A 13,602-nucleotide genomic window follows, 5' to 3' on the forward strand; every position below is an offset into this window, starting at 1 on the left:
AGGGTCTTTAGATGCACAGCAAGTGTAATCATTATAATCAATGCGCTGACATTCAACCCTCTCTATTAGACAGCTCTAATTACAGACTCCTTCATCTGTGAAAGCTGTGAAAGACAACCGCATGCTCATTTAAGAACACGTTGCCAGTTCTGCTCTCTCCACTTGTTGCCAAACAATCAGCATCTCAATTTACTTTTATAAATACATGCTCACTACGCTGTGTGCTTGTCGTTAACAAACTTGAATGTTGTACTCACTGGGTCCAGTTCTTCCAGAGCCTCTGTTTCACCTGTGGTGCTGCTGAAGCTGCTGGTGCTGGACGAAGAACGAGATATGTTTGGCCGACCGCCACTGCACTCCTTCATCTTCATAAACGGCCTGTGGTGGAAAGAGAAGCAGAGGATCAGATCATGTGGACAGGATTCTCATAAAGATTTACATCGTTAACTTTGACTTTGGGTGAATAACTGAGATGATCTCCATGAAAAAACAAACAAAAAAAAAGAACTTTGGTCTCACCTCTCTTTGTTGGGGCAGATCTCAGGCGAGCTGGGATTAGATGTCTCTGATCTCACTTCTTGGGACAATGGGCAGGTCTCTGCAGGCTTTTGGTCACTGCAGATAAAGGAGACGCCTTAGTAATAACACCACCAAGACTTTCTGGGCCCCAGCTATCTTCAGTTTAACAATGATAGAGACCAGGACGTTACACGGTGAGACCAACCTGCGTGTGTGTTTGTCTGTGGGTATTTCTGTGCTGGAGTGCAGACGAGGGAAGAGGCCTGACCGCCGCTTCACTGGACTCTTCAGAGGAGACTTGCCTGGCAACACGGGAGGCTGAAGATCACATGAAAGAATGAGGTTTTGAGTTACATACAATTTCATCAAATGGAAGACCCCTCAGTTCACCCATCCTTTTTCCCCCAAATGTGTTCCATGACGTGGCTTTTGTATAGCAGGATCCCCTTCTTCTTTGTTGGTTTATGCATCACATATACAAGCGTGGAGCTGTTCTCGCCTAAGCATACATAAAAGGATTATACTTATTATTACTTAAGTTAATATTTTAAATTTTACACTTCCAAATGTTACAAGTGGCACTTTAATCAATGCTGCTCGTGATACACTGCTGATGGAGGGACGCCAAGTCTTTGTTCTTTGCCAAGCTGTATTCAGTCCAGCTGTGGCTATTATGAAGCTTCATTTTCTACTTTCGGTTTTTTTTTTTGCACTAAAATTCCACTCCCTGTGTGTGCGCTTGGGGTTTCTCAGGGTTCTCTGGTTTCCTCCCACAGTCCAAAAACATAGAGATTTGGGGATTAGGAAAATTGGATACTCGAAACTGACCGTAGGTGTGAGTGTGAGAGTGAATGGTTGTTTGTCTCTATATGTGTCCCTGTGATAGACTGGCAAACTGTCCAGGGTGTACCCCACCTTTCACCCTATGTCAGCTGGGATTGTCACCAGCACACCCTGCGACCCTCATGTGGAGGATAAAGTGGTAGAAGATGAGATGAACGAGTGTTGTTCCAATTTGTTAAAACTATGGACACGAGAAATGAGCCGCCAAACCTTTTTCAGCAGAGATTGGAGATTGTGAGTATGATTGAAGACACATCAGACAGAAACATGTAAAGTCATCCCCATCAAAAAGTTATCTTCCTCATTTCTCACTCCATTCCACTGTTGATACCACTCACATTAAAAGTGCTCTTTGTGCATTCACTGGTGCTCTGCGGCAGTCCTCCGCCACTTAGGCTGGCCGGTACTCCACCTCCTACCCCGGGGCTTCTGTGACGCTGTGACCCAACCATGGTCTCCATGGAGTGGCTCCTGACACGCATGGCTCTCTGGACCAGAAAGATAAAACAGAGAAACAGTGGATGAGGGAGAAAGAGACGTGCAGAGTAAAGGAAGCCGATGCAGGTCATTGGTAAAAGTATATGTGGAGGGACAGCAACGTAAAAGAAGTTACATTTTAAAAAGCATTACAGAAGCCACCACCAGAGAGTGCAATACTCCAAGAAACAAGTGAGCTGGAGTGCATGGATACATATGCTGTTGTAATCCCATGTATTTTAATGAATTGTTTTCAATAAGATAATTGATCTCAATGCTAATAGCAATTTTGGTGAATCCACAATAAATTCCAAATCCCATGTCAAATTATATTCCAATTTCAACAGAAGCTGTTAAATGTTAATATGTTTTGTTTCTGCTGTCGATGCAGCATTCATTCTTTTCAGTTTTAAAGCAGAAACACAAAAATGTCATAAAAATATAAGTTTATTGATCCAATGGCAATTTCATGGTGCATTTTACAGCAGTACAGACAGGTAATACACAGTAACTGCCATGAGAGCAATGAGAACAGCACCCCCTGGGACTGACTGAAGGAAATGCAAAGTAGCTGTCCATAATGCCTGCAAAGAGAACCAAATTATCACATCAAAATCACACATTTGTCTCTGAAACGTCCAAAGATCAAAGAGAATATTGCAGTGGTATGACAAAACATCCATTTCTTTTCTTCAGTTGTAGATGAAAAAAAGTGAAGGCACAGTGAATGATGGGAACAAAAGAGTGAGATGACAAAATGAGGGGCAAATGAAGAAGAAAAATTCCCAGTAGCAATTTGTCACATATTTACTTTGTGAAAATGATGCACATTTTTGCGCGCTGCTACTGGAAGAGGTGAAATAAATGTCATGAGCTAAAGGAAGTTTTATTCTGGCTCTCTTTCATTTTTGTCCGGGGTCATATTCACCTTGAAAGACTCTAGGAGTCCCCCGTGTCCGCCATTCTCCAGCTTGTCCTCGTCTCCTGCCTGGCCCAGGCCCAGTGTGGCCTGACTCTGCCTATGCAGCTCATCATGGAGGTTGTCAAGCAGCGCCGCTCGCGTTCGCCCCTGAAATCAATTCGCACACATGAAAATGAAACCCATGTAGGGACATGATTGGGATGTTGATTATGATGGTGATTATAGATGATGCTGAACAGCGATTGGTAGCATGCTGGGGTGTTTTGAGTGCGACTGCGTGAGTAAGTGTCACCTCCAGTTTGGCGAATTTGTCAGATTTGTAGCAGGCATTTTCAGCATTGATCAACTTTGTCAGCAGGAAGTCTCGGAACTCAGGACCCTGGAGGGAGAGAACAGGAGGGGGAGGAAGAGAGAGGTGGAGTTGAGGAACAATGGGAGTGGAGGGCAGTGACGAAGAAAGGACAAGGTGACCTTTATCAACATCATACAGATTATATTTTTGCAGCACCATGTGTTTAATCACACGCATCAGCAAGAAGAAACCAAAAATTCCCATCGCCTCAGGTTCTGTTCTCTCTGATAGCACTAATACAATGCAAATGTGATCTATGTAGCCAGAGTATCTGAGTGATACATATTTTTCTATAACTCTTTCTGCGGCTGAAATGCAAGAAAAAAAGGACAGGTACATGTTGTAGAGTCTTGGACACACTGTAGTCTTGTAGTATTTTAAACCATATCTCGTTAAATATCCAATGTTTGGTGGTATCTGATCATTTCAGTCTACTGCAGGGAAATATGGTGGCCTTCGCATACAGGATTGTTGTACTTTGTTTGCTTAATATGCTTCCTGTCAAAGGCCCTTGCCTCAAGTACAATTTTTCATTCATTTTATGATTATTATACACCCATCTAACATACTTATGGGTAGTCTATACTATTTCTGTCAATAAACCCTCGCAAAATATATCATTCTGGACCTTTAAGTAGCCGGATTTCCTATTCAGTCATATTTTTCTCCAACTCTACCTGATCTTGAAATGCAAGTTTTAGAGGAATTTTTTTTTTTACATGTTGCAGAGTCGTAAACAACAACAACGGTCTACTCTAAATCATTGGATTTATTTGTCCTGCTAAAGTGTGAGCTGGGTGACCATGTGGGAATGATTCAAAACAATAATCAGTCTTTCAGCTGAGACATTGAATTGAAAAGTCTGGACTACAGGTCAAGTGGAGACTCAACTCTGTCACTCACCTTCTTGAAGACTGCCGGGTTTGGGAGAAGCGGTCCAAAAGGAGGTACGTCCTCCCTCGCAGTTACAGACACCTTTACAGATGAAAGGAGTGAGTCAGGAGCGCTCAGGTTTAATGCTGGAGGAACACTTGTCATCACCAGTGTTAAATGATTCATCATAAACATTTTTTTATGTCTTTTTTGCCCAGTAATATCTGTGTGGACTTTGCTGACAGGACCACTGTCTCAATAGTCAAGGCTGCATCCTGCAAGTAGGATTTTTCTTGAGTCAGCTCTAGATTTGTGCTGTACCAGTTTTATTAGTCTTTTTATTATTATTTATTATTTTTGATGGATTTTATTTTATGTAATACTGGAGTAAATGCAGATGCCGGCGTGTGATGTATCAAATGTTACTAACCTAGCATGATGATTTACAAAACTTATCACCGCACAGATTTCTGATTTACAACAACAGGTCAAATAAACCTGGTTAAGCTTCTTATTCTTTTTAATCAAACCCTGATAAAACAATATGGAGAATTAGTTTAAATGACTTGATGACAAATGGGACAGCCCACGATGCGGTGCTAAGACACATTTGACAACATCCAGACGACGCATGCACACATGACTATTGAGACACTGTCCCTTTCTCACAGAGTTTCTTCATTATTGTCATTCACGGTTGTTGCAGAGCATCATGCTGCACAAGCACAGTTATTTCCTCACACTGGTCAGGGTCTCTACCTTGTACGATGTGTTTTCTGTACATGGGTTCTCAGCCTGCACCAGCACATAAGCATGCAAGAAGTTGGAGGCAATCATGTCTGGGACAAACGGCGTGGGCCCTTCCTGGAAGACCGCGGCCACAATGTCATTTCCTATGTGCCTTTTCCTCTGGAGCTGAGGAAGCAGAAGAGAAAATATTTATAAGTGGGTCAGCAGATTTCATTCTGTGGTTGTGGAGCATAGTTTGTCTTCTATGACACATAAACCAGCAGCGATGTTTTTTTTTTTTTTTATGTTTCTAAGTGGGATTTTAGTGGCTTATAAAAAACAGTTGATTTAAAACAGCAATTTGACAAGACAGATTGTCATGTATTGATATGGTTGAGTCACTGCAGCTGTGCCTTTGTTGTAACACTGATAAATCCAGCGTTAACGTGATGCACCTGCTGGACGTCTCCCTCGGTGTAGGGTAGCTTGGTAGAAACGTGGAACATAATCTCTCTCTGTCTGAAGACAGTGTAGACAGATTCAGACCCCGTCTGTCCGTGGGATACGTCCAAGCCACCGCGAAACCTGTCACAATACCAAAGCATGAGTGTCATGTCATCTGTGTCTCCATACTTCAGTGATAAGATTTCATTCTCATTTTCATTTAAACAACAATTTAAAGCTTCTCTTCTGGTTGATACTTACACGTTGTTACAATAAATGCACTATCCATGTCTCTTAATCGGGATTGTGTGGCACTTTATTTCTGTAGTATCAGTTTATCTTCACTTTATGCTTTTACATTACATTACATGTCATTTAGTAGCTTTTATCCAAAGCAACTTAGTGCATTTGGGTACAAACAAGAGCTAGAAGTAAGTAAGTGCTTCAAATATGCCAAACTAAGGCCAATACCAATGCACTTTATATCCTTGTGCACCCCTTTTCTCTTCTTCATGTTCATACTTTTCTGCTATTCAATCACACTTTTTCCACTCACCCTTTAAAGTCCTGAAGGTCAATGTTTTCACCCAGGATGCTGAGAAACTCCTTGAAAGCTGGCGTCTCCTCATTGTTTCCAAACAGCTCTTCCTCTGACGTCTGAGAGAAAGCGACGAGGGGAGCGGTAGAGAACGACAAACAAATTGGAGAGAAAGGTATTTAGTGAAGATCGGATGGTGTATGTGTGTGTGAAACATGCAAAACACTGACATCAACATTGCTCACCTGCCCACACTTTTGGTAGATGACTCCAAATTTGAAGGTGTTGTTCACCTCGTGTTCGTCGTAAGCCACTATCAACTGGGATCCCTGTGCATTAACAAAAACAATGACATGCTACAGGCTTGTTGTTTGCTAGAGTAGTAAGAAAAACATGTTTTCCTCCTCCACATAATGTCCCCAGGGCAGGTGTATTGGGCCCTTGTTACGAAGGGCTGACATGTGACAAACTGTCACGGCCCCCAGCGAGGGCAGTGATCCTGTCACTGCCTCTTGCAGACAGAGGCAAAAATGTGGTTGTTTTTTTTCCTTTGCTCAGGCACAGACCGAAATCTTGCTCCATCCCACTACACCAAGGGGCTCACTGGAGGAGAAGCAGGTCTATCATTTCCGTTTTAGAAACTTGTTGTTGACCGTTTTTGAACAGTGTACTTATGAAGGAACAGGGCAATGTTGGTGCGGTGGGGGGGGGGGGGGGGGGGAGGAGCATGACTTAGCCATAGAGCATGGCTAAGTCATGCTCTATTTCTTCTGATATGGAGACACAGGAGGCTGGAAAGTTAATGAAGGCTGGTAAGCTCAAGTGATTCCTGGTCTGCTCCTGCATAACCTTTATTTTGGTGTTGTGCAAAGAAGTAATGGTAAATTCTCTCTGCTTTCTCAGGACTGACTTTCTGTTCCAAATGTCTGCACGGAGACTGGACAAAAAAAAGATTTTGGTACAATCTGCACCTGCGGCATGGATTGAGCTACAGAATGAGTTAATCTCTTCTTAATCTTCTTAACTAAAGAATTAAAGAAGCGGAGGCATTTTCCCTGAGATGTCACAGTTTTTGTGCTGGTTATGAAATTAAATTCCTTAAATGTTTATTTATGTATTCATTTATTTATTTAGTCTTCGGCTGTCTTTTATGCCTGCAACGCGATGTTTTATTTATGCTGCTCCCCTTCTTGGCCAGGTTTCTAAATCTCACTGGGACCTTTTCCAGGTTAAAACGATAAAACCACATAAAATAAAATGCAATAATCCTGGTAGAAAACTGAACAATGCTTCAGGATATTTTTTTTTTTTTTTTTTTAAATGACCTTGATCAAGGTTATTATACAATTGTGACAAATAAACAGCATTATTGGAAACAGAAATGACTTTTAACTCTCCGCCTGTTAACAGAAGCAGACGCAGATACATACTGAGTTTTAAACTCACCCGAGGGTACAGGACTGGATTGAATTTTAGCCCTGTGGCATCGTCACACAGAAGCTGAAAGAAAAAAAGAAAGATACTTGTTGTAATTGATTGATATCATTTAGAATGTATAGACTGGAAGCTTCATCTGCTGTATGGCTCAGAAAGGGAAAAATGCCATTCGGTAATGCACCAAAATGTACTGTCTAAAAATCATAAAGACACATTTCCATCCACGACAGGATAAATCAGTGACGTGTCTTTTGTCAAGTACAAAATGGGGCTTGTAATGACTGATAATAACTGTTGGAAGTCAGGGACAGTGTATATCAGTGAACATTAAACATGTTGGACAGGTTGATGGTCTCTAATAAATAAGAATATGTTGGATAAATAAAAAAATCCAAAATACAATAGCAATAACAGACAATTTACAGTTCAGGCAGAAGTGTGATAGCAGCCATGATTTTCCAGTAACCATGTTACTTGCACTTGTTACTGTGTTCCATGTTTCAGATGCTGGAAAGGAAATTACAGCGATGTCCAAAGGCACTTTTCCCAAAGGGGACAGAACAATCTCCTCATGAACTCTGGTTGACCTGTTTGAGTTCTTTTTAATAAATTCTTGCAGTGAAAGTGGAGCTAGACCATGAACAGATTACACAGTTTATTAGTTCATGTTTCTTCAGGATCTGAGAGTGATGGTATGTTTTGGGTTTCTAAAAACCTAAAACTTTTAGAGCTTGTTGGTTTCAACAGACCATTTAAAATGATATGTTTCTTATTTAGAGTCAAGCAAAGGGCTGCAAAAATCAATCTACTTGTGGATTAGTATACAAATACATTATAAAATGTCTTTGATTTCACCTTCCTAAATGTAAATAGATTCTGGTTTCTTTGTTGGTCTATGACAATTGGATGGATTTTGGGAAAGACCAACTGACATTTTCCACCATTTTGTGAAATTTTGAGGTATAATCAACCAATGAATAATTAATCGAGAATGAATATAGTCATTGGTTGATGATACAGCCTCTTTAGAATCTTTTGAATCAATTTAAAACAGAAATGCACAAATAAAAAACTCACAAGGTGAATCTGCCAAATATATTGGGTTACTTTTTTCTCACTTTATTGGTTTGTCTTAATTTACTTGTAGTCGCAATATGTGCACATTTATTCTATTCAGTTTGCTTTGCCATCAACTGTGATATTATATCTTGTGCTGAATTATGGTTTTTAGAAACTAATAATAAAAATAATCAGTTACTGCTGTGAACAAAGTATGGAGTCAGTAAGCTGCTAAAAAATATATCTGTCTTCCTCCAGCTCCTCCTTGAGCCATTACAATACAGTATATCATCCACTTACAGTTCCCATTATCTTTGTTCAGTATATCATGCTCTTGTAAGACACATTACCTTGGCAATCTGAGGCACACTGGGCAGCTGGTTGATGCCGGCTAAAGAAATCCTGTCATGGACTGTTTTGGCCCTCGACCTGCAACAGCAGTGAGAGATTTGTTTCAACAACACACCGAGAAAAAAAAAACTGCAGCAAATGATGGCTGATTAATACCAAGTGCAGAATAATGCCGTCAACAGAACCAACAGCATCACTGTCAGCTGCCAAAGGGAAGATTAGCCATCACCTGGCTACAGTCTCCTCCTCGGTGCCAACAGTAGCCAATAAAAAAGAGATTTTCTTCATTCTTTTAGTCGGCTCTTCATTAAAATGTCACCGGCTGTGATAATTGCAGGAAAGTTGTCCATGACAGAACCACGTATCTGTCCTCAGTAAGCCATGACGCAAAGCACTACAGTAACAGTTATTATTCAGGTGACTGAGCCATGTTTGCATTCAGTTTGTCACTTTAGTCCAGACAAACACATCTCATCAAATATCAGGTGGATTGCCATGGAATTAATATCATACTAATTTGCCTTTGGGGGGGGGGGGGGGGGTTCTGAAGCAAATCCAAGTCTCCAACTGCCAGGGGTTCAATTCCAGGCACCTCTAGACTACATGCTGATGTGTCCCTTGGCAAGACACTTGACGACTGTGCTGGCAGCATGTGAATGGGTAGATGTGTGACTGAATGTAGATGCACTGAATGAATGTGTGAGTGAATGAATGGTAAAACTGTAGTGGAGAGCAGTTTTCGAGTGGTCATCAAGACAAGAAAGGAACAACATAAATACAGACCATTTACAAGTTGGACAAGTTCACTGTGGCTGCAGTGATTTGCTTATGTTTGAACTAGTGCCACAAATAATCTATGCTGGAAAAACAACAAAAAACCTTTTAAATGAAAATGCTGCTGTAAAAATATTTCTGTCAGCATTATTTGATTTGATCCCCTTACTTCTCATGTCGATGGACTGCCTTTTTTTAACATTTTTAAAATAGTGTACTTTGGTTTAAACACTAAACCAACAGGGGGACACTCAAGATAAATGAAATAATATGTTGTTTATCATGTTGGACACATAATGACAGTGTATTTCTCTCATTGTACCTGAGCATGATGCGTAAGAACTCTTGTGCTTCGGCCTCCTCGTGCTTTAGAGACAAGATGAGGTTGCCGATGCTGCTGCCAGTGCAGTAGTAGTTCATGTGCTCCTGGATTTACGAGCATAGGAGAGAAGGTGTTGGACTTAGGGTCAAACACAACAGCCGTCCACATATTTATAAAAAGCACACTAACCTTGCCGAGAAAGTGTTTGCGGTAGGCACGCGCCGTGCTGTTGCACTCCAGGCGATAACTGTGCCCCCCACCAGGGCTCATCCCATCTTCTCTGTCCTCTTCCTCACAGAAACTGGACTCTGAGGAGGAGGGGGTCCCAGCTGGTGCCTCCACATCCTCAATCCAATAACCTCCAAACTGAGGCAGGATAACCTGCGGATATGGACCACCCTTCTCCAGGACCTGGTGCCAGAGAGGCCAAAGGAGGCAGACCAAAATGAGCCAAAATGAAATAAATAAATAAGAGCTGTGAGACATTTATTGAAAAGATTGCTCAGGTTTTTGAAATGTGGCTGCATGAGGCAGTGACACCTTTTGGCACTCTTCCTCACTGATAGCACGGCTGCCACCCGGTAGTGAAGATAATCTGATTTCAGCCTCTGAACAAAAGTTTCACATAATACAATCTACACCTGCTTAAGTCTATCTTAGAGCATATGTTTTATCTCCTCATCTGACTGCCTTTTCGGCTGGAAACTGCTCAGTCCATAACTTGGTTAAATCCAAACAAGTGATTTCAAACACCAGTCAGACTAACAATTGTGAACTTAGTGATGGAAGCAGCAGTGAATTAACCACTCATGTGATGTAAAATTACACATATTCTCTTTGGACTTTGGTGCAGGGAGCAGTTTGTATACAAACTTGTTTTCTCTCGCTTGAAAAGGGATGTCTTTTTGTGAAGTAAACATTATTCTTAAGGTAACCTAGCCCCAAGCAGGTGTAGATTTTTATCAGGTGAGCCTTTTGTTAAGTAGCTAAAATCAGTTTTCCCTGCTGGCAGCCATGTTATCAGTGAGTGTCCAGGTCCAAGGCTGCTTCACTGAAACGGCAGCACATTCGGCCTCATGAAACCATAATTTAAAAAAAAAAAACCTGAATCGTCCCTTTAATATTTTTCAAAGGCCAAGCTCAAAAACCACAAGCCAGGAAGTTTGCTGTGATTAAACAGAAAATAATTTAAATATTTTCTCTATTTTTGGAAACACCTAACTCAAGGTTAGACATGAGAAGTGGGATGTACATGTGTAATAAGTGTAATGTGGGTGAGGAATGACTCACATCTTCTATCCGTGGGTAGGGGATATAATCATCCTGTTAAACAGAGGATAAAAAGACACACACTGTTAGAGAGACTTATTTTAACACCAGAGATCTTCACCAACTTTCACCACAATGATGCAGTTGTAAGCACACAAACCACAACCACAGGAACAAGGGAGTAACACAACTTATTTTGCCAATGGACTCTTGGGTCATGATGCAACACCCTGAAATGCAGAGTCATCAGCTAATGTCAGTGAGGGTGTGTCACCTCTTGATGATGTCAGGACTGTTTCGATTCAGCTACTCCAGTCATTTGACAGCCTGCTAGCAAAGTACCGCTCCGATGTACGACCTCTAAAAAGTGAGGAGGCTCTTCTGCACCATGGAGAGTATGATGCTACAGAGAGCCGGGCATTTATATTCCGACAGGGGTCGGGACACTGGCAGGCTTTAGGAGGATCAATTGATGGCTGGAGTTCATTCAGTTTGTAATCAATCAGATCAGGAGGCTATTGATTTTGTACTTTAAGAGCCCTGAGAAAAAAGTGAAAAATGTTCACAGGGGTGTTCATCATCCCTCATGAGCAGATAGACGAGACAAGTGCAATCAGGAGCAGGCATGATAAAGCAGTGATGAAGGAAGTCACACAGAAAAATGGAGGACATAACACAAACGGGGTTGAGGATTTTTCAGAGGGCTGTGGTGCCGGAAGTGACTTACTGAGGGCCGTAGTAACCAAGGACTACGAAATATAGCCTTTACTGTGACATCTTTTTACTTATATGGCCCTAACCCTAAACTCACTTCTTCTCTATGCCTAACCCTAAACCCCTGCTCTATTCCCTGAAATTGAGTTGTTTCTTGTACGTGATATACTTAGAAGCCGTCTCTTCCACTTTTCGGAGATTTCTCTCAAAATCCTCTATTGTAGTGAAAACTTTGGGACTTCTAGCTTAGGGAATAATTGCCGGCGCCGGCTTTTCATTGGCAGCCGGCCCTCAGTACGTCACTTGCGGCACCACAGCCCTCTGAAAAATCCTCAACCCACAAACGGATGAGATCCACACTCGATATGAACAAGCGTGTGTCTGGTCACACCTTCCATTTTTTGGTCTCTTCAGGTTTAGGCACCTGATTAGTGTCCGAGCGCAGCATGAGGACGGAAAAGCACAAGGGTCAAAAAGCAAGTTCACTGTTTTTTTTTCTTTTCCCTGCATTTTAAAACTCTTCGAACATGACATAGCACTTTTGTTTTTTGATCACACCATGTCTCTTGCCGGGTGGATTTAACTGAAGGAGTCATGAGTCGTACATGTATGTAGAAAGACACATAGAAACATGCATGCACGCACACAGGTAATACAGATAGACACTCATATTCCTATTTTATGTACTGGGATACATCAGTGCTGACATACAGGCTGAGGCCTTCATCAGTCTCCTGTGTTTTATATTGTATACATAAACATATAGAAATGTGAAAAGCCATGTCTGGTAGAAACAAGAGCTCGTCCAAGTGAATGACAACTGAGGAAATAAACACATGAATGACACACATACACACCGGTACCATTACTTCAAACACATACAATCATACCAAGCATTCAGACTGCATTCATTTGAACAGTACAAGCACAGACTAATGGACCCTCAGTACACACACAAATGGAGTGTGTCTGCCTGAGTGCATATTGATGGAGCAGCTGTGACAGTCACAGGGGACTCATTGTCCACAATACAAGAACAATCACAAAGACCATCCTAAGAGGCTTCAATTTTTAGTCAGAGGCAGATAGACAATGATGGAGAGAGCACAAAGGGAAAAATGGGAGAGGCAGTGGGGTGAGATATTAGGCGATAAAGAAGAGGAAAAGAAAGGATGAGAGAAGATGGGGGATCAAAAATGTGACCTTTATCAGCGGCATCCAGATTACACTATTGGAGCACACGCTGGACACTGTTTAAAAACGAGGATTTATAGGTGGCAGAGCTCAACAGAGCAGGTCAATGCTAGCTGAGGTTCAGAGGAGACAAATGAGGTGCACAGCCTCACTGTGTGTGTGTGTGTGTGTGTGTGTGCGCGTGAGAAAGAGAGAGTGACTGTCATCCTAAAATCACACTTTCCAAATAACTCCTGTGACGTCTTCGCTCAGTCTGTAAAGCATCCTTGCCTCAAGATTTATTTTCCTACTTTTCTCAGTTTTTTTCACCTTCTGTGTTATTTTGGGGGAAATCATGATTCATATTGAAGGTCTACAAATTGCACCTAAAGAACAATGCCAACAGTGTATGAGTCCGACTCGCAGTACTTTCCAGTTTCCTCAAACTCAACCCTGACGTTCATGTTTCCTCAAACAGCTGGGTATTTTTAGATTTTAACAAACACATTCATTAAAAGCAGTAAGTGATGCAATTATTCTTTACAATTTTCATTTGTGTCCTTGTCTGAAGGAACATGTCACCAAGGGCAGCATTGGGTGCATAAATGTGTTTTTATAGTTTTCTTTGACATAAAATGAGGTCTTTAGCACAGAGAGAAAAGCATAGTTTGTGTTCATTGGGGGTTCAGCATCCTGTACTTTTTCTTTCAGGGAAATCATACACAACAAGACATTGCTCTCTTTTCCTTGCCGCAACATTGTCTATCTGCCTCTGATCCCTGCATGGCCATCCACCACACAGCAAA

At 41.5% G+C, this 13,602-nt stretch overlaps 1 protein-coding gene across 5 annotated transcripts in view; it reads right to left on the reverse strand.

The window, feature by feature from the left end:
* The window catches only part of rap1gap2a (RAP1 GTPase activating protein 2a), a 74,804-nt gene that overhangs the window by 3,725 nt on the left and 57,477 nt on the right, over positions 1 to 13,602 (reverse strand). For 3 of the 5 annotated variants that reach the window (XM_058634798.1, XM_058634796.1, XM_058634799.1), the window contains 17 exons: positions 12,015 to 12,047; positions 10,931 to 10,963; positions 9,830 to 10,051; positions 9,641 to 9,744; positions 8,544 to 8,622; positions 7,144 to 7,197; positions 5,943 to 6,026; positions 5,716 to 5,816; positions 5,171 to 5,300; positions 4,746 to 4,901; positions 4,017 to 4,088; positions 3,054 to 3,140; positions 2,768 to 2,908; positions 1,701 to 1,850; positions 725 to 837; positions 520 to 615; positions 258 to 378 (listed from right to left, as the gene is read on the reverse strand). In XM_058634798.1, coding sequence (XP_058490781.1) covers positions 258 to 378; positions 520 to 615; positions 725 to 837; positions 1,701 to 1,850; positions 2,768 to 2,908; positions 3,054 to 3,140; positions 4,017 to 4,088; positions 4,746 to 4,901; positions 5,171 to 5,300; positions 5,716 to 5,816; positions 5,943 to 6,026; positions 7,144 to 7,197; positions 8,544 to 8,622; positions 9,641 to 9,744; positions 9,830 to 10,051; positions 10,931 to 10,963; positions 12,015 to 12,047 — 1,776 coding nt within the window. The remainder of the gene's footprint in view (positions 1 to 257; positions 379 to 519; positions 616 to 724; positions 838 to 1,700; positions 1,851 to 2,767; positions 2,909 to 3,053; positions 3,141 to 4,016; positions 4,089 to 4,745; positions 4,902 to 5,170; positions 5,301 to 5,715; positions 5,817 to 5,942; positions 6,027 to 7,143; positions 7,198 to 8,543; positions 8,623 to 9,640; positions 9,745 to 9,829; positions 10,052 to 10,930; positions 10,964 to 12,014; positions 12,048 to 13,602) is intronic. The other 2 variants (XM_058634797.1, XM_058634800.1) reach the window with 1 other exon arrangement.

The sequence above is a fragment of the Solea solea genome, chromosome 7 (genome assembly GCF_958295425.1).
Source record: "Solea solea chromosome 7, fSolSol10.1, whole genome shotgun sequence".
Taxonomy (NCBI): Eukaryota; Metazoa; Chordata; class Actinopteri; order Pleuronectiformes; family Soleidae; genus Solea; species Solea solea.